Consider the following 27,878-nt stretch of genomic DNA (forward strand, 5'->3'; position numbering starts at 1 on the left):
CCCTCTCTAGAAAGGTAAGGTCCCTCTGGGTAAGGGGCCACACAGCCCAGAATTCCCCAGAGCAGGTTCCTGCTGTCGACCCCTTCCAGAGTGAGACATGAGGATTCCAATGACACCTGTGGCTGCCTGACCGTGAACACTTGTCAAGACATACATTTGTGTCATTATTACTGGCCCTTCCTCTCAACCATGAGTCCCACCTGTATGAAGGAGTGCTAGGGAAGATGGAGGAGGACAAAGTAGGAGCCATGGGAAGTGCTGGGAGGAAATGCTGGTGATGAGGCAAACACAGAGCCAACATGCCAAGGCTATGTGTGGGTGCAGGAACAGGAGCATTCAAGAAGAAGGAACATCTACCAAGGTTCTGAGGCCAGAGACAGCTTGAAAACACAATCTCCCTGAAACAGGTGTTTAAAAGCTGCTTTTCCAGAAAGCACTGACTATACATGTGGTTCATAAATTCACTGAAAGCACTGACCATGCACATGGTAAATGAATTAACTTAGCAGGAGAAAAGCTTGGCATCTCTGTCTTCATTGTGTGTGTGTCCTTTTTGCACTTACCTTAGAATCTAGGGCAGATAATGTTTTTATGACAAGGGACCAAAACCAGCCCTAAGAAACAATAGGGCCTTCCCAGGACAGGCCACCCGCCAGGCAACAGGGGCTTGTTTTCACCCTTCACGTAATAACAATATCTCTGGAACCTCTCCAAATCAAGGACTGAAAAAACGATCCACGCGACTGCACATTGACCAAGACAGTCTCATCCTTACGTAGACCTCTTTCACTCTGTCTCCAATTCTTTTTCTTTGAAACCTAAAGCTCAAGTCTATACTTTGAAGATGGCTGGTGTCAGGCTGATGCTTGCTCTGCCTCTTCTCCCTGCTGCCTGTGCTGTGTAAGGCATCTCCTTTCTCCACCCCCCACAATGTCTCTTTACTTAGCATGTGGAATTGAGAGAGAGTAGTCATATGGGGTCCTGAGGTCTACCTGGAATAAGGTTGGTTGGGAGACGTAGTAGCACATGCCAAGGCACTGAGGTAAAGTCAGCTTAGAGATCAACCCCTGACCCCTGCAGGCCCAGGGGTCACCTTCCTGTGCCCCCCCCCCTTACCTGCGGCATTAAGCAACATCAACTGTACCTCCCAGCAGCTCCCATGGCTCCTGCTTTATCCTCCTCCATCTTCCCCGACACCTAGACTCCCTCATACAGGTGGGACTCATGGTTGAGAGGAAGGGCCGATAACAACGGCTGCATACACTTGTTCTTCTCTCCTCTCCTTGAGGATGGGAGTTCTGACTCCCTGCCCGTCCTCTGTGGACTGAGCCGGCCCCCGGGCTTGCTCGGCCCGGCTCCGGGCTGCCCTCTGCTGGGCAGGGGACCCGGGCGCCGCCACGAGCTGCCTCTCCATGGAGCTGGGCAGGGAACCCGGCAACTCGTCCCGCTGGCCTCAGGGCAGGTGCGGGCTCACCCATCACCAGGGCCATTTTGTCTGGTGGCAAAGGGCAGGTGGAGGCCACCGCAGTGTCCGGGCAGATCGGTGCCTGGTGTCATGGGTGCCACCGGCCTGGGCGGGCGCTCCCCGAGCCTCCCCCGGCACGCGCAGAGCTCCGGGGCGGTCCTCAGGGGCGATCCCTAGGGGCAGTGTTCAGGCTGTCCTCAGGGGCGATCCCCAGGGGCGGTCTTCAGGCTGTCCTCAGGGGTGGTCCTCAGGCTGTCCTCAGGGGTGGTCCTCAGGCTGTCCTCAGGGGCAGTCCTCAGGGGCTGTCCCCAGGGGTGGTCCTCAGGCTGTCCTCAGGCTGTCCTCAGGGGTGGTCCTCAGGCTGTCCTCAGGGGTGGTCCTCAGGCTGTCCTCAGGCGGTCCTCAGGGTGGTCCTCAGGCTGTCCTCAGGGGCTGTCCTCAGGCTATCCTCTGGGGCGGTCCTCAGGGGTAGTCCTCAGGCTGTCCTCAGGGGTGGTCCTCAGGGGTGGTCCTCAGGCTGTCCTCAGGGGCAGTCCTCAGGGGCTGTCCTCAGGGGTGGTCCTCAGGCTGTCCTCAGGGGCGGTCCTCAGGCTGTCCTCAGGGGTGGTCCTCAGGCTGTCCTCAGGCTGTCCTCAGGGGTGGTCCTCAGGCTGTCTTCAGGCTGTCCTCAGGGGTGGTCCTCAGGCTGTCCTCAGGGGTGGTCCTCAGGCTGTCTTCAGGCTGTCCTCAGGGGCGGTCCTCAGGCGGTCCTCAGGGAGTCCTAAGGCTGTTCTCAGGGGTGGTCCTCAGGCTGTCCTCAGGGGTGGTCCTCAGGGGCGGTCCTCACGCTGTCCTCAGGGGTGGTCCTCAGGCTGTCCTCAGGGGCTGTCCTCAGGGGCGGTCCTCAGGCTGTCCTCAGGCGGTCCTCAGGGGTGGTCCTCAGGCTGTCCTCAGGCTGTCCTCAGGGGTGGTCCTCAGGGGTGGTCCTCAGGCTGTCCTCAGGGGTGGTCCTCACGCTGTCCTCAGGCTGTCCTCAGGGGTGGTCCTCAGGCTGTCCTCAGGGGCTGTCCTCAGGGGTGGTCCTCAGGCTGTCCTCAGGTGGTCCTCAGGGGTGGTCCTCAGGCTGTCCTCAGGCTGTCCTCAGGGGTGGTCCTCAGGGGTGGTCCTCAGGGGTGGTCCTCAGGCTGTCCTCAGGGGTGGTCCTCACGCTGTCCTCAGGGGCGGTCCTCACGCTGTCCTCAGGCGGTCCTCAGGGGTGGTCCTCAGGCGGTCCTCTGGGGCTGTCCTCAGGGGCTGTCTTCAGGCTGTCCTCTGGGGCGGTCCTCAGGCTGTCCTCAGGGGCTGTCCTCAGGCTGTCCTCAGGCGGTCCTCAGGCTGTCCTCAGGGGCAGTCCTCAGGCTGTCCTCAGGCTGTCCTCAGGCAGTCCTCAGGGGTGGTCCTCAGGGGGGATCCTCAGGCGGTCCTCAGGGGCAGTCCTCACGCTGTCCTCAGGCTGTCCTCAGGGGTGGTCCTCAGGGGCGGTCCTCACGCTGTCCTCAGGGGTGGTCCTCAGGCGGTCCTCGGGGGCTGTCCTCAGGCGGTCCTCAGGGGGGATCCTCAGGCGGTCCTCAGGGGCAGTCCTCACGCGGTCCTCAGGCTGTCCTCAGGGGTGGTCCTCAGGGGCGGTCCTCACGCTGTCCTCAGGGGTGGTCCTCAGGCGGTCCTCGGGGGCTGTCCTCAGGGGCTGTCTTCAGGCTGTCCTCTGAGGCGGTCCTCAGGCTGTCCTCAGGGGCTGTCCTCAGGCTGTCCTCAGGCGGTCCTCAGGCTGTCCTCAGGGGCTGTCCTCAGGCTGTCCTCAGGCTGTCCTCAGGGGCTGTCCTCAGGGGCGGTCCTCAGGCGGTCCTCTGGGGCTGTCCTCAGGGGCTGTCTTCAGGCTGTCCTCTGGGGCGGTCCTCAGGCTGTCCTCAGGGGCTGTCCTCAGGCTGTCCTCAGGCGGTCCTCAGGCTGTCCTCAGGGGCTGTCCTCAGGCTGTCCTCAGGGGCTGTCCTCAGGGGCTGTCCTCAGGCTGTCCTCAGGGGCTGTCCTCAGGCTGTCCTCAGGCGGTCCTCAGGCTGTCCTCAGGGGCTGTCCTCAGGCTGTCCTCAGGGGCGGTCCTCAGGCGGTCCTCAGGGGTGGTCTTCAGGTGGTCCTCAGGGGGGATCCTCAGGTGGTCCTCAGGGGCGGTCCTCACGCTGTCCTCAGGCTGTCCTCAGGGGTGGTCCTCAGGGGTGGTCCTCAGGGGTGGTCCTCAGGGGCGGTCCTCACGCTGTCCTCAGGCTGTCCTCAGGGGTGGTCCTCAGGGGTGGTCCTCAGGGGCGGTCCTCACGCTGTCCTCAGGCTGTCCTCAGGGGTGGTCCTCAGGGGTGGTCCTCAGGGGTGGTCCTCAGGGGTGGTCCTCAGGCTGTCCTCAGGGGTGGTCCTCAGGCTGTCCTCAGGGGTGGTCCTCAGGCGGTCCTCGGGGGCGGTCCTCAGGGGAGTCCTGGGGGGATCCTCAGGGGAGTCCTGGGGGTGGTCCTCGGAGGGTCCTCGGGGGGGGGGTCCTGTGGGGATTCTCGGGGGGGTCCTCGGGGAGGTCCTGGGGGGGTCCCCAGGGCCCACTGGAGCCCTCAACTGCGGCATCCGTGCCTGCAGCGTGGGTCCGCCTGCCCACAAGCTTCTCCTGGAGAGAAACAGGAAAACTGGGAAAGGGCAGCGCCTTTCCTTCTCCGTGAGCCTCACTGCCTCGGAAGCAGAGCCGTCTCCGGGAGCCCGATGTTCAGAGCTCCGCGGGAGCCTGCCTCGGCCGGCGACGGAAGGGTCTCTCCGGGTCCTCTCCACAAGGCAGAGCTGCTCTCCTCCTGGCCCGGGCCATTACCCTCTTCTGAACCGCTCTGAGAAGCCGCTGACGGCCGGGAGCCTCACAGCAGAAGACAGCGCCAGAAAGCATCCAGGCCTGCGAGCCCGGGACCCGAAGGCGATACAACACAATCCCGGAGCGACGCGGCTCGCGGGCCTCAGGGCGGCGGGAGCGACGCGGCTCGCGGCTCGCGACTCGCGGGCTTCAGGGTGGCCGCCCCTCCTGCGCGTCCCTCCAGCCACGCCCCTGCGCCCTCAGACCACGCCCCTTCCCCCTCTGGCCCCGCCCCTGCGTCCTCCAGCCCCTCTGATCCCCATTCACAGCCGCTCCTCCCAGCCACGCCCCCTCCCTGGCCCCTCCTCTAGCCACGCCACGCCCCTCTGGCCCCTGCCCCTCCCCGGCCCTGTCCACCGGGCCGGGCTCTACAGGGCGCCGGGCCGGGCTCTACAGGGGAGGCCGTGCGCGTGCGCGGAGCGGAGTCCAGCCGGGCCGCAGCCCCGTGGTCCGCGCACGCCGCGGACGTCGGCCGGGCGCTCCTTCCCTGCCGCGTCCCCGCCCAGCGCCGCCCGGACCCGCGGAGGAGCCCGCCGGGGCCGCGACGCCGCGGGATGGCGCAGACGGCCATGTCCGAGACCTATGGTAGGCGGCTCGGCGCGGGGTCCGGAGCCGGACCGCGGGGGTCCCGGGGGGGTCCCGGGGTCGGCGCGGGGATGGGACCTGGGGTCGCGGCTGCTGGCCGGGCCTGGATTTCTGGGGGCCCGGGAACAAGCGGGGCGCTGCCGGGCTCGTGGGCGGGTATTTGGGCCGGGGTTTCGGGGTGGGTGGGGGCAGGGCCGGGGTCTCGGGGCGTCATGGGTGCAGGGCTGGGATCTCGGGGTGTCCGGGGCAGGGCCGGAGTCTCGGGGTGTCATGGGGGCAGGGCCGGGATATCGGGGTGTCATGGGGCAGGGCCGGGATTTCGGGATGTCATGGGGGCAGGGCCGGGATCTCGGGGTGTCATGGGGCAGGGCCGGGATTTCGGGGTGTCTGGGGCAGGGCCGGAGTCTCGGGGTGTCATGGGGCAGGGCGGGGATCTCGGGGTGTCCGGGGCAGCGCCGGGATCTCGGGGTGTCATGGGGGCAGGGCCGGAGTCTCGGGGTGTCCGGGGCAGGGCGGGGATCTCGGGGTGTCCGGGGCAGGGCCGGGGTCTCGGGGTGTCATGGGGCAGGGCCGGGGTCTCGGGGTGTCATGGGGGCAGGGCCGGGATTTCGGGGTGTCTGGGGCAGGGCCGGAGTCTCGGGTGTCATGGGGCAGGGCCAGGATCTTGGGGTGTCATGGGGGCAGGGCCAGGATCTCGGGGTGTCCGGGGCAGGGCCGGGGTCTCGGGGTGTCATGGGGGCAGGGCCAGGATTTCGGGGTGTCATGGGGCAGGGCCGGGATTTCGGGGTGTCTGGGGCAGGGCTGGGGTCTCGGGATGTCATGGGGGCAGGGCCGGGATCTCGGGGTGTTATGGGGGCAGGGCCGGAGTCTCGGGATGTCATGGGGGCAGGGCCAGAGTCTCGGGGTGTCATGGGGCCAGGGCTGCGATCTCCGGGTGTCATGGGGGCAGGGCCGGGATCTCGGGGTGTCCGGGGCAGGGCCTGGGTCTCAGGATGTAATGGGGGCAGGGCCGGGATTTCGGGGTGTCTGGGGCAGGGCCCGAATCTCGGGGTGTCATGGGGGCAGGGCCGGGATCTCGGGGTGTCCGGGGCAGGGCCGGGGTCTCGGGGTGTAATGGGGGCAGGGCCCGGATCTTGGGGTGTCATGGGGGCAGGGCTAGGATCTCGGGGTGTCATGGGGCAGGGCCGGAATTTCGGGGTGTCATGGGGCAGGGCCGAGATCTCAGGATGTCATGGGGGCAGGGCCGGGATCTCGGGGTGTCATGGGGGCAGGGCCGGGATCTCGGGGTGTCATGGGGCAGGGCCGGGATTTCCGGGTGTCATGGGGCAGGGCCGGGATCTCGGGGTGTCCGGGGCAGGGCCGGGGTCTCGGGGTGTCATGGGTCAGGGCCGGGATCTCGGGGTGTCATGGGGGCAGGGCCGGAATCTAGGGGTGTCATGGGGGCAGGGCCGGAATCTAGGGGTGTGTGGGGCAGGGCCGGGATCTCGGGGTGTCATGGGGCAGGGCCAGGATCTCGGGGTGTCTGGAGCAGGGCCTGGATCTCGAGGTGTCATGGGGCAGGGCCGGGATCTCGGGGTGTCATGGGGCAGGGCTGGGATTTCGGGGTGTCTGGGGTAGGGCCGGGGTCTCAGGGTGTCCGGGGCAGGGCTGGGATCTCGGGGTGTCGCAGCCCAGTGGCGGCTGTGCATAGCCCTAACATTCTGGGCTGTTTCAAGTTTCCTCCTGTGTTTGTCAGGTGCTCCATCGCTGGTTTTTCTCAGCGTTTTATTTAAATATCTCAGGGTTTGGGGAGCAAGTGTGAGGTCTGATTACCCCACCACACATCCATGGCCTGGAAGGAAGGCTTGCTCCACACCTGCTTCTCGGGGTGGTCTGCAAACAGCCCCCCCTTTTCATTGGGGTTAGACCCCCTCCCTTCTCCAAAGGCATCTCCCTTCAAGTCCCCCTCCCCACACTTACTCCTTCTCCCTTGCTTTTGAGACGGATCTAGGTTGCATTATGGCTATTTATAAGCCAAACCATATTTTATCTTTATTCTCCCAGACTCGTGTGTGTGTTACACATGAAATTTTCCAGTGTATGTGCACATCATGTGGGATTGTTTTTTCTAATCCCCTGCATGACAAGAATAACTTGCATCTGAGTTGAGACCCCATCTGCTAGTCACTCTTTAGGTGTCTGTATCCTCAGGTTGATACTTTGACCTGCAGTGTGACAGGAAAGGCTGCTTTGTAAGTGTTTGGACCTCAGAGCTGGGTGTGGCACACCACTCTTGTAACCCAAACTTGGGAGTCAAAGGTCCAATGGATTATAGGTTGGAGTCAAACCTGGCAAAAAATTAGCGAAACTCCCATCTCAATAAAACAGGTAAGGTAGCTCAGAACTGCAGTCCCAATTACCTAGAGGCCTTAGGTAGGAAGATGAAGTCTGCTATCCGCCCCTGGCAAAAACAGGTAAAGTGACTTGGAAAGTGATTCAGAGGAAAAAGGGTGTAGGGCATGGCTCGAGTGGTGGAATACCTGCACAGCCAGCACAGAACCCATAGACACAGACACACACACACAGACACACAGATACACACATGAAGGCTAGACATGAGACCAGGTCAGCCCCCTCTCTGCCTGGCACAGAGCCCTTCCTGTCCTATGTGTGGTTGATTGGTGTCATGCCAGGCGTGCTCCAAGCACTGTGGCTCTGGTGGCACCACAAAGACAGCCCTGGCAAGTCCACAGTCTAAAGTGGAATGGATTGTTCATCTGGTTGTGATGCTAGCAAATGGATGAATGATGAAAAACCAGGCAGCATTTCTGAAGGAATGTGGTCTGCCTCAGACTGGTCCGGGAGGGTCAGGCAGGCAGAACTGCCATCCCTTCCTGTGGGGTGCGGTTGGGCACTACAGGAAGGATGTGGGTGAGGAGGAGCCTTGGAAGCTTGCATTTTGAGAGGTAGGGTCCCCAGGAAGGGCCAAGCACAGCGGTCCAGGTCTACCTCCACTGCTCCCTCCAGTGACATGGGGCATGACGCTGGTGACTGTCAGAACCCATGTTGTCAGCCCTGCAGGTGACCTTCAAGTGCTCTGACTCTTCCGCAAAGAACCATTCATAATCGTCGCTAGCAAAACAATTCCTTGAGCCATTTTTATTTTATTTCACTTTTGCACTCCTTTCCTTTCACCTAGTTAAAGTCCAAGCAAGAGAAGTGGGAGCATGGAAAAAGGAAGAGCTCAGGACAGAGTTTAGCACCTAAACTTTCTTGCAGGAAATGTAAAGCTGTAGGATATTTCAGACAAACATCACAGACCAACTAACTGATCACAAAGCTCTGGCCATTAATGGTCTTATTTTATGGTGCCTTCCACACAAACCTTTACTTTTTACTCACTCTGAATCTTTTCTTTCAATGGAGAAAATTAAAAAGAACTTTAAAAACCCACAAACTAGGGACTGGGAGTTTGGCCTAGTGGTAGTGTGCTTGTCTAGCATGCACGAAGGTCTGGGTTCAATTCCTCAGTACCACATACATTAAAAAAAAAAAAAAAAGAGCAGGGCACCGGGTGGCTCATGCCTGTAATCCTAGATACTCAGGAGGCTGAGACCTGAGGATAAGGTTCAAAGCCTGCCGGAGCACAAAAGGACCTGAGACTCTTATCTCCAATTAACCTCTAGAAAATGGGAAGTGGGGCTTGGCTCAAGGGTAGGGTAGTAACCTTGAGCTGAAGAGCTCAGGGACAGTGTCCAAGCTGAGTACAAGCCCCATGACCCATAAAAAAATAAATAAATAAATAAAGCCAGAAATGCTGCTGAGGCTCAAGTGGTAGAGCGTTAGCCTTGAGAAAGTCCAAGGACAGTGCTCAAGCCCTGAGTTCAAGGCCCAGAACTGGCAAAAGAAAAAAAAAAAAAACAACCCACAAACTAATAAAACGACTAAGTAGATATTCAGCCTTGGAAAGAATAAGTGAGCCAGTCACAGGTGGCTCACACCTGTAATCCTAGCGACTCAGGAGATGGAGATCTGAGGATCACAGTTTGAAGTGTATAAATACGCTCTCTAAGAACCACTGGAGTCACATGATAAATAAAGAATTCTCTCAGCAAAGTGGCCATCACAGGTCCATGTGTGGGGATAGGTGTGGTGCCACAGGGCTGCAGCTCCTCAGCTGCACAAACCACAGGCTCACCACCACACTCCTGTGCCAGTACTCATGGACTCAGTCATCTTTCCCATGCCAGCCCTCTTGGGCTCAGTCTTTCCTATGACAGCACTCACAGGCTCAGTCTTTGGACTCGTTCTACTTAGATGCTCTGGATTGGAATGAATAATATTTAGATGAGATGCTATTCATAAAGTGCTAATAAATTATGAATGTGAGAACTATTTTAGAGAGGTTTATCATTATTTCATATATAAATTTTTAATCAGGCAGAAGAGCAATTTGAGGCTTAAGAGCAAAGCATCTCCTTTCTCATAGCAGGGAATATTATATGTAGAAGTACATGTTTAGTGATGCTGTTTTCTTTTTTTTATTACTGTGGGTTTTTTTTTTGTCAGTCCTGGGCTTGAGCTCAGGGCCTGAGCACTGTCCTTGGGCTTTCTCAAGGCTAGCGCTCTACCACTTGAGCCTCAGCACCACTTCCAGCTTTTTTCTATGTATGTGGTACCAAGGAATCGAACCCGGGTCTTTGTGCATGCTAGGCAAGCACTCTACCACTAGACCAAACTCCTGGCCCGTATTACTGTATTTAATTGTGAGGGTGATATATAGAAGGGTTACAGTTATTGTTTTCTTGTTTTCCTGCCCACACCAGGAATGATGGGAGTGATCACCACATAAATGCATATCTGTACATAGCCTGCAGTGCCTTCTATAGAGGTCTGATCAAATCTTTCTTTCAAGACCAGACAGGAAGGCTCTTTGGGGAGCTGGGAACAGCTTACCTCTGTAACCGTCTGCTTCAGTGCTCTGTGCAGTCCTGAGCATTGCAAACTTCAGGAATGCTGAACCAGGTTATGCTTTGATTCTGTTTAAGAAGAAACAGATGCTCTTGTTACATAATAGGAAGCAAAAGGCTAGAATAAATGGAAACCTTTATTCTCTTCATATTAGAAATCAAACAGATTGTGTTAGTGTAAGTGCGACTCTAATTAAAATGCTTCTATTTATTGCTGTGTCCATTATAAAGAGATTACACAGGCAATCTCTGAGCTTGAAAGTAAGGGAAGATCTGGAACCAGCTCACCCAGGGCTCACAGCAGAGTGGTGGAGCACCTGGCGCTCGAGCTGTAGACTTGGCTTTGCACAACTGGTCAGGAAAGTTCATTGGCCATGTAAGTGAGGGTATATATAGGCACTGCGGAGTGACAGATTTGCCGTGAGCAAAGGAAACAAAGATCTCATCTTCCTCAGCGAGGGCATTTTGCACAACCACCCACAGCATCTCCGCCAGGATGTGGCTGCTGCTGGAGATGAACATTCCCCCCGATTGCTGTTGTGTGCAGGCACACCCCTGCATCTGCCCCACCATCGTAATTTCTATAATTTTGTCATTTCAAGAATTTTACATTAAGGGAAACTTGAAGTTGTCATCTAGGGAAGAGTGGACTTTCTTAGTACAATTCTCTAGCGAGGCATCCAGGCCACAGTATGGGTCAAGGACTCAGTCTTTCTCATAGCTGAGCCGATCCCTTCATGTGAGAGGCTTCCGAATACCCTGCCTCACCCATCGGGGTGCCTGCTGTGTCTAGTTAGGGCTGCCATGAACAAGCTGTAGCTTGTCCACTGCACATCCATGTCTGACCGTGTTTGATGTTACACATTCAGCTTCTTGTCTTATTGGTGGATTCGCTCTTTTCAGTGTGTAGAGGCCATCTGTCTATCTCTTTTTTTTTGTTCCAAAGTTTATTTTATCTGATGTTACTGTGGCTGTGCTTGCATGCTAATCCTTCTTCAGGCCTGCCTGCATCACTATCCATGAGATGCATTACTTTTTTTTTTGCCAGTCTTGGGCTTGAGCTCAGGGCCTGAGCACTGTCCTTGGACTTTCGCAAGGCTAGAGCTCTACCACTTGAGCCACAGCAGCACTTCTGGCTTTTTTCTATGTATGTGATACTGAGGAATTGAACCCTGGTCTTCGTGCATCCTAGGCAAGCACTCTACCACTAGGCCAAACTCCCAGCCCCGAGATGCATTTCTTGACAGCAATTACTGTGTCATGTTTTAAAATCTGTATTGCCAAATTTGTCATTTAGTTGTCAGTTTATGATTGCTGTAATTTTTATATACTGGAACTTTACTATATTTTTTGTTTTCTGTTCCATGCTTTGTTCCTGCTTTTTCCATCCTACCTGGGATGGAAAACTTTCCTTGAATATTTTTAGAGTCCCATTTGATTATCCCAAAGTAGTCTTGAGTGTATCACCCTTTAGTAGTTTAGTGTTTGTTCCAGAAATAACAAAATCACAGTCTACTGCTATCATTTTACCAGAAACAGTGAATTATAGAAACCTTACTTTCTTGCTCCTCCCCAATTATAGCATAATTAGTATTTCCTTTATATATTTCCAGAATCATTTCAGCAAGGTTATCATTTTTCTTAGTGAATTCAAGAGAAGAAAGGCCTGTTGCTACTATTTTTGTTTCAGATTCTCCTTGTTAACATTCTAAGGACCAGGAATTCTACAATAGGCAGGTGGACTCTGTGGGCCCAGTGTACAGAGGGGCAGCAGGACATCTTGCATCTGTGGGGAGCACAGCTTCTGTCTTGATTTCCCATTTCTGCAATTGTATGGTGCACTTATACTTTACAATGTTCGGCTGTATTTTTTGTTGTGCTTGTCGGTCTGGAGCTGTCCCTGAGCTTTTGTGCTGAAGGCTAGCACTCTACCACTTGAGCCACAGCACTACTTTCAGTTTTCTGATAATTAATTGAAGATAAGAATCTCATAAACTTTCCTGCCCAAGTTAGCTTGGAACCATGATGCGCACATCTCAGCCTACTGAGTATCTGAGTGGTGTGTACCACCAGCACCCGTCAACTATATTTTTATTCTGATGATGCCTTTAATTTTCAGTTTTTTAAAACCTCTATTTGCTTTGTAATACTTCAGTGCTCTCAGAAGTTTTTGTTGTTGTTGTTGGTTGTAGGGCTTGACCTCTAGGCCTAGGGCACTGTCCCTGAGCTCTTCTGCTCAAGGCTACTGCTCTAACACTTGAGCCACAGTGCCACTTCCTAATTTTTAATTTTATCAAGTCTCACATCACTACTTCTTGCGAAGTTTCTTTAAGACCAGTTGTAGACCTAGCCCTTCCTTCTGCCTATCTCTACAGTTCCTTGTCCTGTGTTCTCTATGTGACTGACTCTGTACTTTCCTCCATTTTTTTTTTTTTTCGGTCATAAGGCTTGCACTCTAGGCCTGGGTGTTGTCCCTGAGCTCTTCAGCTCAAGGCTACCGCCCTACCCCTTGAACTACAGTGCCACTTCTAGTTTTCTGATGGTTAATTGGAGATAGGAGTCTCAGGGTCTTTAGTGCCCGGGCTGGCTTTGAACCTCCATCCTCAGATCTCAGCCTCCTGAGTAGCTAGGATGACAGGCGTGAGCCACTGTGCCCAGCTTTCCTCCAGTTTTAGAGGTCACTAATTATCTCATCTATTTTGTCCATTTTACTTTTTGTGAATTAAGTATTTACTTGTATTGATAAGTTTCCTTCCAGACTTCCTGCAGTCTATAAGTCTACCCATCCTTCAGTTCTCATTGTCACTGAAGTTTTCGTTTCTGTGTGCCTTGTAGGTTCTAAAGTCCAGTGCATGTCTGGCAGTCCTTCCCAGCATGCCCCAGTAAATCCCACCCTCACTGACATAAACTCGCCTGCTCTAGGGTCTCACGTGAGCACACTCATCCTGTCCATTCATAACTGGCTGGTTTCCCTTCATACTTCCTTTTAAAGACGGAGTAATACTTGTTGTCCATGTCGGCCGTGCTGGCTTATTTATTTATCCACTGAGAGACCTTGGTTGCGTATCCACTTTCGCTGCTGTGGGTAAGAATGATACTGCCATGTATGTGACTGTGGCATGTTCTTAAAACATGCAATGGGAAGCATAAAATGATGTCATTCCATGGCACTGTTCTATGAATTTAATTGCCTATAAACATTTGGAAATGACGGGAAATTGAATGGCTTGATCTCTGCCCAGCAGCTGTCATTCTTAGAACTGATGACAGGACTGAACCAGAGGCCAGTCACCCTGTGTCTTATCTGCAGGGAAGGAGGAGACCAGACGGAGTCTAGGGAGCCTCAGTGTGATCTGGGAAGCTATCTAAAGAGGATGCTTCCTGGTGTAAATGAGGAAATGCCAGGTGGGGTCTCTGCAGCCTCCGGAGACAGGCGGCATGGGGCTGGTGGTGGCAGGCAGATCAGGAGATAGCGCAGCAGTTAATCCAAGGGAGAGAGAGCTTGGGTATGCTATTCCCAGAAGCGGCACAACTAACAATGTTAGGTAAAGACAAAGCAGAGTGAACTGCTGAGGGTAGTGTGAGGTTCCTGATGCTGTCTTGTACTGATTCACAAGTCCTGTCTTAGGAATCCATATTCCTATGTAGTGCAAATAATGTCCTGAATTAAATGTATGACTGTAGGTAAAGAATTGAGTAAGACGTATTGCACAGATCTGAGCTGGGCCTGAGCTGCTGTTCCCACAGTGACCCTGCAGGTCTGCAGCACAGGAACTTGCATCTGTTTCAGAAAAGAGATGGGCTTTTTTCCTGTAGAAAATAACAGAATTTTCTAGGTTGATTGTGCTTGCTTCTTTGTTTGAATAGTGGCTTTTAGGCACAGTTTTATACATTACACAAGTAGTTTTCAGTTTTCCAACTTCAAAAGTTTTTCATCAGCACAGTTTGGAAAAACTCTCTGAATCAAGCATATAAGTGAGATATGAGAAGCTAAGTAAAATGTGATTTTTACAACACATCCAGTTATTTTTTCTGTTAACAACTAAAATTTCATTAAATTCAAGATTGGGTCCAGTGGTTCACACATATAGCCCTAGCTACTCATTAAGCTGAAAAACAGAGGATCTTGGTTTGAAATCAGCTCTTGTGGGAAAGTCTAAATAACCTGCAAAAAACTGGGCTGACAGCCTGGCTCACATGCTCTGCCCTGAGGTTAAACCTTGATTTAAAACAAAGAAAAACAGAGGCCAGGAATATAGCCTAGTGGTAGAGTGCTTTCCTAGTATGCATGAAGCCCTAGGTTCGATTCCTTAGTAACACATACACAGTAAAAGCCAGAAATAGTGCTGTGGTAGTCTTGAGCAAAAGTGCTCAAGGACAGTGCTCAGGCCCTGAGTTTAAGCCTCAGGACTGCCCTCCCAAAAGAATAATAATAATACATTCACAGTATCCATTTTAAAGTTGTGTCTCATAGTCTCTTTTTGTCTTTCAGATTTCTTATTTAAGTTCTTGGTTATCGGAAATGCAGGAACTGGCAAATCTTGCTTGCTTCACCAATTTATTGAAAAAAAATGTAAGTGATACCAAACTGCTACTCATCCTTTTGTTGAGCGCAAGTTTACTGTGGCTCAGATTTGCTAACAGGAAAACTTCTGATTTATTTTTAGCATAAAAGTACTCTTTAAAAGGTTTTTTTTCTTAATGTTAGTAACATGATTAAGTTTTTATTAAGTTAGTATTTCTTTAATCACATTTCAGTATATATAGTAGGTTTATTAAGGCTCAAAAGCCAGCTTGGGCAGAAAAGTCAGATTTTTATCTCCCAATTAAACAAACACCAAACAACCCAAAAGTAGAGATGGCTCCAATGGTAGTGCACTAAACTTAAGCAAAAAAAAAACCCTCTGGGACAGCTACCAGGATTTGAATTCAAGCCCCAAGTCCAGCCCCCGGGGGGGTGGGGGGGGAAGGATCCTGGACGCGGTGGCTCACGCCTGTAATCCTAGCTACAGGATCTAGGTTCAAAGCCAGCCCAGGCACTGAAGTCCATAAGACTCTTATCTCCAATTAACCAGTAAAAAACTAGAAGTGGGGCTGTGGCTCAAGGGCTCAAGGGGTAGGGTGGTAGACTTGAGCCGAATTGCTCAGGGACAGTGCCCAAGACCAACAGAAAAAAAAAAAAAAAAAAAAAGAATAAGGACTACTCGTGTTTAACTTGAAAGTGAATAATTTTATCAGCAATGGACAAAAATGAGAAATGAATGAGTAAAAAAGTTGTGTTTTCCATTGATATTGTCCATGACTCTAATCTTACTTGTTGAACATGAACCTGTTACCCTAATGTTGCAAAATTATTATTTATTTTGTTCTTTTTCTTTTTTAGTCAAAGATGATTCAAATCACACAATAGGAGTGGAATTTGGTTCAAAGATAATAAATGTTGGTGGTAAATATGTAAAGTTACAAATATGGGATACAGCAGGACAAGAACGATTCAGGTAAGTTAATAAAAATATTGGAAAATGGGATTGGAAGTGAACATGTTTGCTGACTATGTAGAATATCAGTGACATTCCCCTATCGCTTTCTCCCTGCACTAAGCTTGGAAATCAACTCCAGTGAGCTGAGTTGGGAGGGGCTCTGGGTTCACACTTAAGACTAAAGTTAAGGCCAGAGCAAAGCACTGGTGCAAATGTTTTTCCCACTATATTTTCTCTTTCTTTTTTTGTTTCCATTTCCTGGGGTTCATTAAGATAAATACTATTTCTTATGAAAAAAGGCACACAGGCATTGCACCTTTGTGTGCCTCCCCTAAGAGTATCCTCCTTTGGTCTCCCTGTATGTGAAACCTAAAGTCCTGTGTCTTTGTTTTTCATCTGTGTGTATGTGTGTGTCCGCGTGCGCACACACATACACATACACACATACACACACACACACACACACACACACACACACACACACACACACACACACACACACACACACCAGTACTGAGGCTTGAACTCAGGGCCTTTCACTCCGGCTTGGCTTTTTCAACTCAAGGCTGGTATTCTACCATTTGAGCCATACCTCTACTTCCTATATTTTCTTTCTGAAGATGAATTTCTCAAGTGCTCCTCTGGGGTCGTGCTCTGTGAACTTACAAGTAGCTGGGTCACACTCTGTAGTCAATGTGGACCCCACAGGTTATTCTCTACCCTCTGCTTCTATGCCAGAGCAGGCAGAGCAAGTAGAGAAGGAAGATACATGCAGGACAGGGCAACTGGGGTGCCTGGCTAGAGGCCTGGTGGTTCCCCTCTAAACGAGGGGAAGGAACAATGCAGGATAGTGGGAAAAATGGAAGCCCATAGAGGGGTCAGGAACTTACTGAGCACACAGTGCCCACTCAACACTTGGGGACAGCCTCTGGCCACGGCACATGCCTGGGCCTCCCTGTGCCCACTCACTCAGAGCCTCCCTCACTTGAGGGAAAGTGTCCTGCCTACTACAGCCTAGCACTGCCTTCTCCAGAAAACACACTGATGCTGAAAACTTGAATCTGTTCTCAGTGCCTGTCTCTGTATTGTGGTTCACAAAGAAAATGAGTTGTGGGTGTAGAACCCTAGAGGATTGAAAACAAAGCCCCCATGGTTCTTCCTCCAGGTCTGTGACAAGAAGCTACTACAGAGGTGCAGCCGGGGCGCTCCTTGTTTATGACATCACCAGGTAAGGCCAGCTCAGTTGCTGAGGCCACTGGTGGTCTGAATCCTGGCCATCTTGGCCAGAGTCCCTGAGTATGCGTGTTTTGTGTCTAGCACCCTTTCAGTGAAATGGTGGGGGGTTTTATTTAGTCCTAACCACTATTGTGTAAGGCAGCAAAACATTCTTTGAGCTGCAGGTAGATACAGCAACTTGCTTGGTTCTTTTGAATTCCATTCTGGACACATACCTCGAGATACACAGAGCTCTGTGATCAGAAGTGAATCCAGAGTCTGGGGGCAAAGGCTTGCACTGCCTGGGTTCAGAACCCATCTCTGGCCACTGGTTCTGGGACTTCCAAGACTGGGCCTCAGCCGGCTGTACTTGGTTTCCTCATCTGTAATAATTATAACTATTACAACTGATAACCCTCTAGGCACCACAGGTCTCACAGAGTTAATATAAAGTGTTTGTATGGGTAACTGTTGGTAACGTGTGGCAACTTGATTGAAATAAGATTAAATTTCAAGCCTTGGTTGCTCTAGCCACGTTTGTGACACTCCATGCCCCATGTGGCTGGTAACCTGGGATCAGCTTTCACAATGTAGTATTCTGCCGGTGAGGAAATCTCACCCAAAGTGCTGACCTGGATTTGTGGCACTGTCCTGGAAATGTCCAGTCCTTTATGGAGAGACTTGTCCAGGGAGGAGAGAGCATATGGCCACCTTCCCCAGAGGGGTGGCAGCTCCTGACACCCTCCTCCCACCCTGCATCAAGAGGGGCCTTGCTCAAGTATAATGGCCTCTGCCATCATTTGTGCCTTCTTAGACCTGGGGGCCACTCAGCAGGTACTGCCAGAGTCAGACCTGACGAGCCACGTCAGGTCAGCTTTAGGACCCCAGCTCCTGGGAGCCAGGAGTGACAGTCTGTCACTGAGCCCCGCTGGGAGTTGTGTGGAACAAGGTACCTGTGCATCTTAGGGCTTGCTAGGTGGGAGGCAGTGATTAGGGTGAGCGTTGTGTCCAGCACAGCATTCTGAGAGATCTGTGAGCTGAACGAGCCCCTTCTCCTTTTGAACTCTGAGCAAACAAAAGCAGTGTCTGCCTTACTGTCACATTTTGTTGAAAACAAAGGGAAACACACTGAGCAGTATGGCACACACATGTTCAGGTTGCCGGCTTACCTAAGGCATTGTGGCCATTCTCAGAAACATTGAAAAGCAGTGTGCATGGTGAGAATGACTGGAAAGAGTTGCTAGTTTTATAAAATACATGTATTATTTCCACAATCTTATGTTACACAGCCGAGAAACCTACAATGCGCTTACTAATTGGTTAACAGATGCCAGAATGCTGGCGAGCCAGAGCATCGTGATCATCCTGTGCGGGAATAAGAAGGACCTGGACGGGGACCGGGAAGTCACCTTTCTCGAAGCCTCCAGGTTCGCACAGGAGAATGGCAAGTGATCTCGCTCTTACAGCTTTTGGAAGGGCAGACCTGGGTGCTATGCATTTCATTCAGTCGATTAGGACGTGTGGACTTGGGCCAGGAGTGTGGCCTAGTGGTAGTGTGCTTGCCTACCATGCACGAAGACCCGGGTTCAAGTCCTCGGTATCACAAACATAGAAAAAAGCCAGAAGTGGTGCTGGGGAAATGTGCACTTGCCATCATAAATTTAGGCTTATTGAGTACATTTCCATTATATTGCCTTGGGCCTACAAAGTTACTGTGTGCCATGTGCTAGCGGCTTAAAGCCAGCCTAGACAGGAGAGTCTGTGACTGTGACACTCTTATCGCTAATAAAATACTCAGAAAAAGCTGGAAGTGGTGCTGTAGCTCAATGGTAGAGTGCTAGCCTTGAGAAAAAGAAGCACAGGGACAGTGCCTGGACCCTAAGCTCAAGCCCCAGGGACAGTGTGTGGGCACGTGCGCGTACACATGTGCACACACACACACAACAAACTGGAGGCATGGTTCACCAGCGCGCGCACACACACACACACACACACACAAAGAACTGGAGGCATGGTTTAAGTGGTAAATGCTAAATGGGAGCAGAAAAACCCAACCACAAGTGTGAGGCCCGGAGTTCAAGCCCTACCACTAGCACAAAGCAAACAGTGCCAGGTGCTAGCGGTTCACATCTATAATCCTAGTTGCTAAAGAGGCTGAGGTCTAGGGATCCCAGTTCAAAGCCAGCCTGGGCAGGAATTTCCATGAGACTCTATCTCCAATTAACCATTAGAAAACCAGAAGTGTGCTATGGCCAAATGGACAGTGTTACCTTGAGCAAGAGTCAGGGACACTTGGTTATCTCATATTGTTATAGCATCTTCCTTTGTTATCTGATAAATTGTATATGTTTATTCGGTTATTTGAAATCAGATATGGAAGGGAGGAAAACAAGATGAGGGGCAGGGGTGGGGGGAGGGAAATGGGGACCAAGACATGAGAAAGGGTATCCATGTTTGTGAAGTAATGCACTTTTTTTTTTTTTTGGCCAGTCCTGGGCTTGAGCTCAGGGCCTGAGCACTGCCCTTGGATTTTCTCAAGGCTAGAGCTCTACGACTTGAGCCTCAGCACCTCTCCAGCTTTTTTTCTATGTATGTGGTACGGAGGAATCGAACCCGGGCCTTTGTGCATGGTAGGCATGCACTCTACCACTAGGCCAAACTCCGGGCACCCAATAATGCACCTTCTATCTGGTGAATATAATGTAACCCTTCTATTAATTACAATTTTAAAAATACATGAAAAAAACAGGGACAGCATCCAGGCCCTGAGTTCAAGCCCCATAACTGACCACCCCCCCCCCAAAAAAAACCCACAAACAAACTGGCTTAGGAGCTAGAGCACCAGCCAGCCAAGCAAGTCTGATGCCCGAGTTCAAACCCCAATACCAGAAAAGGAAGTGGGGAGAGGGTTTGGTTTTGGATCATGTATTCTATTCTGAGAATGGTAAACACCCTTGTGGTAGTTAAAAATCTTGTAAACATGGCTCTATGTCTTGTTTGATGTCCCTTTTAGAGCTGATGTTCCTTGAAACAAGCGCACTGACAGGAGAGAACGTAGAAGAAGCTTTTATGCAATGTGCAAGAAAAATACTTAACAAAATCGAATCAGGTAAAAGTGTTTCCCTGGACATGTTCCTGTAGGTTTTCTGTGGCTTTCCAGCCATGTATGTCACTTTTACCACTTATGCTTTAGCTGGACCAAGCACTGAAATTCAGCTGACAGGTTTGAGGGTTCTGTGTCCACTTTCCAGGATAGCTGCTACAATGACCAAGGGAAATGGGCATCACTGACTAGGGAGGGAGCATGGGCTGGCAACTCGGGTCAGGCTATCCTGACAGCTGAGTCTTCTGGTGGTCAGTCAAGAAGGAAGAACAGTGCAGGGCATGCTGCCACAGTGTTGATCCTGTTGAAATCGTCACCTATGGAGGCGAGGTCAGCTGGGCAAGGAGTTGGTGGCTGCAGGCTGGTTACCATGGCTGTGTGGTTGATAGTAACTGTATTGTTACTAAGTAAGCCTCAATTGACATTTCCTTATTGTTGCCTCGGCATGATTCTTTGTTTTGTTTTTGGTCATGGGACCTGAACTCGGGGCCTGGGTGCTATCCCTGAGCTCTTTCGTTGAAGGCTAACACTCTACCAGTCCCAATTTCAGTTTTCTGGCGGTTAATTGGAAATAAGAGTCTCACAGAATTTCCTGTCTCAGCCAGCTTTGAACCCATAATCTTCAGACCTCAGCCTCCTAAATAACTAGGATTACAGGTGCCAGCCACCAGCACCTGGCTTCAGTATGTCAGTGAGCAGCTGACAAAGTACTATATAACTGTTACTCAGCAACAGGATGAGGAAGAGAACAAACTGCCTAGCAAGGGGGTGGGAAGTATGCAGGCAGAGTCACTGGGAAGCAGAGGCCAGCAGGCCATGTGCTATGTGTTTACAGAAGTATTTCTAGTAAGTGAACAGTGGTAGCACTTTGGTTTTAATACATTGTGAGTGTATAAATGCAAACAATACTAAGAGTATATGCAAGCCAGGTGCTGTTGGCTCACACCTATAATTCTAGATACTCAGGAGGCTGAGATCCGAGGATTGCAGTTTGAAGCTAACCTGGGCAAGGAAATCATGATATTCTTATCTCCAGTTAACCACAAGAAAACTGGAAGTGTCTCTGTGGCTCAGGGAACAAAAAAGCTCAGTTCAAGCCCAACCAATTTAAAAAAGTATCAATGAAACGCCCCTCCTCACCCCAGCCACCCTCAGATGGGTCACTGCCCTGTGACTCCTCTTCCCATCCCTGGTGACACTTAGCACAGCTGTGTGGTCTTCCTCTTTCATCCCACGCATGGTGTCAGGGTCCTTCGTCCTCAGTCCCTCTCAACTAGTCGGAGGGATGGGGCAAAACACACCCCGACCAGTCCAAGCCACAAGAGAAGAGGGCCCACTGTCCTCCCGCACTCAGCCTTCCTTCCCTGGAGCACGAACAGAGACGCCATGCAGCTTCATCAAGGCAGGAAAATCTCTCTCTCCAAAAGAACCCCCTCCTGAGGAAAACCCTCCAGCTAATATACCCTCAACTCTAGGTCCCAGCAGTGATAAACAGTTACACATTTGTAACCAGTCGTCATCAAGTCTTGCACCCTGCCTTGCCTCAGCAGAAAGCTATTAGACATGGCATTACTCGGCCCCCGACATCCCCCCATTTTTATCTTAGAAAAAGGACAAAACCTAGGATATGTAGGGCTACCATCATATCAGATCGGCTGTGCCTGTCTTAGGTGTCTCCAAGCTCGCTCGTCTTCTTACCCGTCATGGGATCACCAAGTCCTTTTGACTTGGCTCCTGTCTTAGGTTGATAGGCTACCAGCCGTCCATTTTAGCAAATCAGACCTGAGGGGATGCACCTATTTCCATGGGAGCAGATGCCTGTTGCATTAGCATACACTTTCTGCGTTGACTTTGTAGGCAAGCAATATTATTACAATTATGGGGCATAAAAATAAATCCAAACCAGTCAATCCTGCCCATCTTTGATCAAGTCCCAAAATAGTCTTAGTCACCCAAAGTTAGAATATTAACATGTGTCTGATTAACAATAATTATTTGTGTGGCTTATTCAAAACATTCTCTGTAGGAACCGCAGTAGCAAGGGCAATACTCGCGGCAGTAACGGCAGCTACAGATGTGGCAATGGCTACCACCACGGCCAGGAAAATACCAAAGTCTTTTTTACCAATGAGCGGGAAAGCATTCTCCTCTGCCTGTACAGGCACTGGTATGAGCTCTGACTACAACAGCCAGAGAAAACAGGGAAACATTCCAACATTAACATTATTGGAAACCAATAGAAAAACCAAAGACTATCACACAAGCCTTGGGGAATAGCAGGGCAATGGAATTAGAAGAGTCTTCCAATCTCCCCCTCTTTTTGTTTTAAACTACTGTCCTATCTCACCTTCCAAAAATGACTCTGGTCCCTTCATTTTAAGGGGGTTACAGGTGAAGATCTATTTTCTGTAACTTCTTCAAGCTGACTCAAGGTTGTTGTCTCTATATTTAGTTAGGGACCCTAAAAAGCTTTAGCTTGTCAACTATGGGAGGTGGCTCCCTATTTTGCAATTCTGCACCCGAGCACAGGCTTTCTAAATCACTACCACTTAATTCTTAAGTATTTTTCCAAGCGTCTCTGCGCTTTTCACTTGTTCTTAAACTGTTTACTCCCGTATAAGTTGAGTTTAGGCTTAGATTTAATCAATTGCCTTTGTTTTTCCAAGTATAAATTTAGCATGCTACTCGCACAAAATTAATATCGGTCATTCTGGTCTGAACCCATTTCGGTTCTACTCTAAAATATCGGTTGTTCCGGTCTGAACCCATTCGGTTCTATTCTCAAGTTGCCTCGCCCTTATACCACTCTGGCCAGAGACTCCCGCGAGGTTCCTCCCTACCGTGCCAAAGTGACCTGCGCTTCGGAGGCGGACTGGGAATGATTAAAATCTTTTACTGTTAAAACACCCAGCTGCTTCTGCTGTGTTTGCCTCTCTGCTTTGACACAGCTGCAACTTCTTTGCCTTTTTTCTCCTTAGCTTTGGGAGGAGTTTTTGGTTTTTCTTTTCCTTAATTTTTTATCTTTTGCCTTTTTTATGGGTTTTTCTTTTTATCTTTTTGCTTTGTGGTTTTATTTTTTTTTTTGTATTTTCCTTTCAGGTACCGAGGAATCGAACCCAGGTCTTTGTGCATGCTAGGCAAGCACTCTACCACTAGGCCAAACTACTGGCCCTCATTTTCCTTTCAGATTTCTCTGGTTTTTCAGTCTGAGGGGTTTTTCTTCTTTGAGTTTTGCAGGTAGTTGCTTCCCTTTCTCTTGTTTACCACCTTTTCTTTTTCTTTCTCTTTTTCTTTTTCCCTGTAAGCAATTTCAGCCTGCATTTTCCCTTCAGGTTTCCCTGGCCTTTCAGTCCCTCCTTTTTCTTTTTCTTTGCATTATCCCCCTTTCAGGTTTCTCTGGTTTTTCAGTCTTTGAGTTTTTCTTCTTTGGCTTTTGCAGGTAGTTGCTTCCCTTTCTTTTGTTTACTACCTTTTTTCTTTCTCTTTCCCCCTGTCTTTTTCTTTTTCCCTGTAAGCAATTTCAGCCTTCATTTTCCCTTCAGATTTCCCTGGCCCTTCAGTCCCTTCTCCCTGTATCTCTCGCTTGGCTCAACACGCCATCGTGCACCTTTCATGCCCCACATTGGGCGCCAGTATGTCGGGGTCCTTTGTCCTCAGTCCCTCTCGACTAGTCGGAGGAATGGGGCAAAACACACCCCGACCAGTCCAAGCCACGAGAGGAGAGGGCCCACTGTCCCCCTGCACTCAGCCTTCCTTCCCCGGAGCACGAACAGAGACGCCACGCAGCTTCACCAAGGCAGGAAAATCTCTCTCTCCAAAAAACCCCTCTCCTGAGGCAGTCCCTCCAGCTAATATACCCTCAACTCTAGGTCCCAGCAGAGAGTGATAAACAATAACACATTTGTAACCAATGGTAATCAAGTCTTGCGCCTTGCCTTGTCTCAGCAGAAAGTTATTAGACATGGCGTTACTCAGCCCCCGACAGCATGGTGCTCTGAATTTCCTTTTCCTTCACTTAATTTGAGGACCACAGAATTGTGACCATTCTCACTAAGGAATGTTTGTTTGGCCCTCAGGTGAGCTGGACCCTGAAAGAATGGGCTCTGGCATCCAGTATGGTGATGCTGCCCTGAGACAGCTGGGGTCACCAAGGCGCACACAGGCCCCGAGCGCACAGGAATGTGGCTGCTAGGCACGGCGACAACACAAGGTGTGTGCCTGACCGAGGAGGGGTGGGTGACAGGAGGCCACGGTGACAGGAGCGGAGAGCCATGGGCACAGGATTTATGCTGGGCAGGAAGGGACAGCAGGACGGCATCCAGAGGGGAGGGTCTAAGACAGAAACCCTTCTCCCTCCACGTGGGAGGATTCCACGTGTGGACCTTTTGCTAAAACCAGCAAACTTCCATGTAACTTTTCAAAGCTTCCTCTTTTCCGTTTACCACTATGGACTTCTTATTTATAGTTAGCATTATCAAGTAGGTGTAAGTAAGCATTCAACAAAAGATGTTCATTAATTCAGACTCTGGGATATATATATATATATGTTAAATATATATTATAATATGTAATATATAATGTGATATAAATATACATTAATCAAATATATATTTAACTTTGCATTTACAACTATGCAGACTTCTAATTGTTCTAATGTTTTCCAGTTTCTACCATAATCTCTGGGACATAGCTGCTGAAACCTGAAGAGTCTGTTTTTACTGCCGTCTTTTTCTACACAGTGCAGTAATTCTTTGTGAGGAAACAATGGTGCCCGCTGGAGGATGTGGCCCAGCTGCCATGTAATAAATTGACTTGATGGACGGTACCATCAGACGTGTACATGTATATAGGACTCAGCAGACAATTCCACTAGACATGTTCGTGTACGTAACCTGTATGCAGAACTCTGGCTGCACCTTCCCCTTCCAGATGACATTTCAATCATAGCTCTGTTCCAAACATATTTCAGTTCATTTCCAAGGCATGTATCTGGTATGTAAGATAGGAAATTGCACTAAACGTTCATTTTTTTTAAATCACAGGAACTGAAAAATGTGAGGTGTGTTTTTCTCATCATGTTGGTTATATTTATGGTCTGATGTTTAAGGGCTCTGGCACCAATAATCAATGCACTCCTTGCTTCTGCTTACCACATTCTTCACTGTTTACATGTCCTACACTCAAAGTGCTAGATCAACAGTCATTCACGAACATTCAAAATGCAATGAAAATTGAGTTTCCTGTGAACTGTCTCACAAGCCGGCCTGTAAGTAGACAGCAGGTCCTGTGCTGCACTGTGTCTTCCGTATCCTGTAACCAATAAGCAGACGTTGCTGGATGCCAGACCTCAGAGCCTGTGGTCGACGATACCACTGCCTCAGCGAAACTAAGAGGGCAATGATTTGGCTTTGGTTAACCCATGAAAAATGTTTACACATGTCCCACAAACCATCACATTTTCAAAAATCTCTTAATGTCTTCTTGAGAACCACTTTTCTAGAAAACGGCTGTCAAGGTCACTTAAGACCTGAGACCCACACATGTGACCATGAGAAACCAGTTTGGGACTGACACTAGTTTTGCTGGACTTATAGCTATGTCTGAGATCTTTAAGAACCTGGGTTCCTAGCGGATCAGTAACTGCTAAAGACTCAGATGCTGAAATCCAAAACCTCAATGATTTGTCATTTGTACTGTGGCCTGGTGGATTATGGTCCACTTTCTGTTGTCTTTGTCTTCTTTCCCTTTTAGAAGAGATAATTAGAACTTTTAAACAGCTATGAACTTTTTTTTTCCTAGTACCAAGTGCTGAGCCACGTCACTAGCATTTTTGTTTTTTGAGATTGAGCATCACTAACTTTGTCCAGACTGGATTCCAAACCATGATCCCCCTGAGATTACAGGGATGTGCCACGACACTCTACCTGTGAACTATGAACAACTCTGTGACATGAGTCTATGTCCTAATCTAGATAAACACAAAGCCCTGCTTGTCAGCTGTTGCTTAGTTACCTCCTAACTGCATTAGCTCCTTTAAGAGTTGTTTTCAGATCTCTTTGAGAATATTAGCCTCACTTTCAGTGAGACAGTGGCAGGTTCCCAGCCTTACCTTCTGAAGTAAGAAGAGAGAAAAATCCCAGAAACTTTCATCTCCAAGTAACCAGCAAAAAGGCAGAAGTGAAGCTGTGTCTTGAGCGTTAGAGTACCAGCCTAGAGCAAAAAAAGCCAAGCAAGAACTCAAGGCCTTAGGTTCAGGCCCCAGTATGACATGTGTGGGTGTACAGGCACATGTGCACAAAGAACAACCTCAAGAGAATAATCCATTTTATTTACCCAGGCAGCTTCACTTTCTTTTTCTTTTTGCCAGTCCTGGGCTTGAGCTCAGGGCCTGAGCACTGTCCTTGGACTTTCTCAAGGCTAGCACTCTACCACTTGAGCCTCAGCACCACTTCCGGCTTTTTGCTATGTATGTGGGGTACCAAGGAATCGAACCCGGGTCTTCGTGCATGCTAGGCAAGCACTCTACCACTAGGCCAAACTCCTTGCCCAGACTTTCTGCTTTTTCTTCCTAATTTCCTTATATCCTATATCTTCCCTTTTCTTCACCTCTGAATAAATTCCTGTAGTATCTTCTGTGGAGTTGATCTTCCTACTTAATTATGCTTAGTTTTCTTTTACTTAAAGCTCTTTATTTTGCCTTTGTTTCTTGAGAGACAAACCACCAATACTGGTGCTTGAATTCAAAGCTTATGTGCTTTCCCATAGCTTTTCTACTCAAGGCCACTGCTCTACAACTTGAGCCATACTTTCACTTCCAGCTTTTTGCAGGCTAACTGGAGATAAGAGTCTCAAGGACTTTTCTGCCTGGACTGGCTTTGAACTGTGATTCTCAGATATCAGCTCCTTGAGTAGCTAGGATTGCAGGCTCATGGCATCAATACTTGGCTTTCATTGACTTAAACAATACAACAAAATAAAAACAGATGTGTGCCAGGTGCTAGTGGAGGCTGGGATCTGAGGATTGTGGTTCAAAGCCAACCCAGGCAGGAAGGTCTGTGAGACTCCAATTAGCTACCAGAAAACCAAAAGTGGCACTGTGACTCAAGTGGTGAGTGCTAGCCTTGAACAAATCTAAGGGCAGCCCTCAGGTCCTGAGTTCAAACCCCACAACCAGCAAACAAACAGCAACAAAAACATAAATGTGTTCAGAAATTTTGTAGGTCACCAAATCATTCAGACATCTCCTAAACACAAGCAGTTTTTTTTTTGTTTTTGTTTTTGTTTTTTTTGCCAGTCCTGGGCTTGAGCTCAGGGCCTGAGCACTATCCTTGGACTTTCTCAAGGCTAGAACTCTACCACTTGAGCCTCAGCACCACTTCCAGCTTTTTCTATATATGTGGTACCAAGGAATCGAACCCGGGTCTTCGTGCTTGCTAGGCAAGCACTTTAACCACTAGGCCAAGTTCCTGGCCCCAACACAAGCAGTTTTAAAAAGGAAAAATAATATTCTTTTTTGTTGTTGTTCATTTCAGTCCAACATATGTTGGGCGCATCCTTAAGGTCAATAATCATCTACTACTTTTTACTTAAAAACAAAAAAATCTTTTTATGGCAAGCAACTTGTTTTTAACTAAGAACTCAAAATCAAATTTAAACGAGACCTTCATGTAGTATATACTTTCATTATCACTGGATTCTTAGTTTAAAATTGATGGAAAAGCCTAAAACTATCTCACTGGCCTACAATTTGTCCCAAAACTTAGGAACATGGCTACAACCACATTGGTTCCTTGAATAAGGAAAGTGGTGTTAGTAAAACCAAATTGTTACAACTTTAAATTTTCCGTAGTATAACCTTTAAAAAAGAAAAAAGAAAAAAAGAAAAGTTGTAGAGTGTGAGGGCTGATAGGAAAAGTTAGTAACAACTTGTTTGTATTGATTTATTCATTGTTCATGTACACCAAAATTCTTTTAAAATTGCATTCATTTGTCCTCAATTTAATTAAAACCAAGGAAAAATTAGCCAGTGTTGCCTTCTCCATGTGCCTCCATCTGGAGTTTCCAGTGGTGAGCATATTAACTGAAGTCTATTTTCTACACCAGAAAAGGCCTGGCTGCTCCATGTGCAGATTTCAGAATCCTTGCTGCCACCAGCATGGCCACACCTCCCCACGCATGATTCTGAGACTGTGCG

General features: G+C 49.7%; 1 protein-coding gene and 1 long non-coding RNA gene across 3 annotated transcripts in view; one reads left to right on the forward strand and one right to left on the reverse strand.

Moving 5' to 3' along the window:
- Positions 1-1,471, reverse strand: part of LOC150045782 (uncharacterized) — a 43,103-nt gene extending 41,632 nt beyond the window's left edge. Inside the window, exon 1 of the long non-coding RNA XR_016532728.1 lies at positions 1,117-1,471. This is a non-coding gene — a long non-coding RNA (uncharacterized LOC150045782). The remainder of the gene's footprint in view (positions 1-1,116) is intronic.
- Positions 1,472-4,757: 3,286 nt separating this feature from the next.
- On the forward strand, positions 4,758-26,946 carry Rab4a (RAB4A, member RAS oncogene family). 2 transcript variants are annotated; one of them, XM_090318706.1, is made up of 8 exons: positions 4,758-4,937; positions 14,379-14,459; positions 15,270-15,384; positions 16,532-16,594; positions 17,871-18,025; positions 19,595-19,690; positions 23,761-23,894; positions 24,349-26,946. In XM_090318706.1, exons 1-7 carry the CDS (start codon positions 4,907-4,909, stop codon positions 23,874-23,876), a joined length of 657 nt encoding a protein of 218 aa, XP_090174832.1. In that variant the 5' UTR covers positions 4,758-4,906; the 3' UTR covers positions 23,877-23,894; positions 24,349-26,946. The 2 variants fall into 2 exon arrangements, with proteins under 2 accessions (XP_090174832.1, XP_090174833.1); XM_090318707.1 differs by lacking the exons at positions 4,758-4,937; positions 14,379-14,459 and having other exon boundaries at positions 15,297-15,384; positions 17,909-18,025.
- Positions 26,947-27,878: the final 932 nt, after the last annotated feature.

This window comes from Megascapheus bottae, chromosome 26 (assembly GCF_031878675.1).
Source record: "Megascapheus bottae isolate mThoBot1 chromosome 26, mThoBot2.hap1, whole genome shotgun sequence".
Lineage (NCBI taxonomy): Eukaryota > Metazoa > Chordata > Mammalia > Rodentia > Geomyidae > Megascapheus > Megascapheus bottae.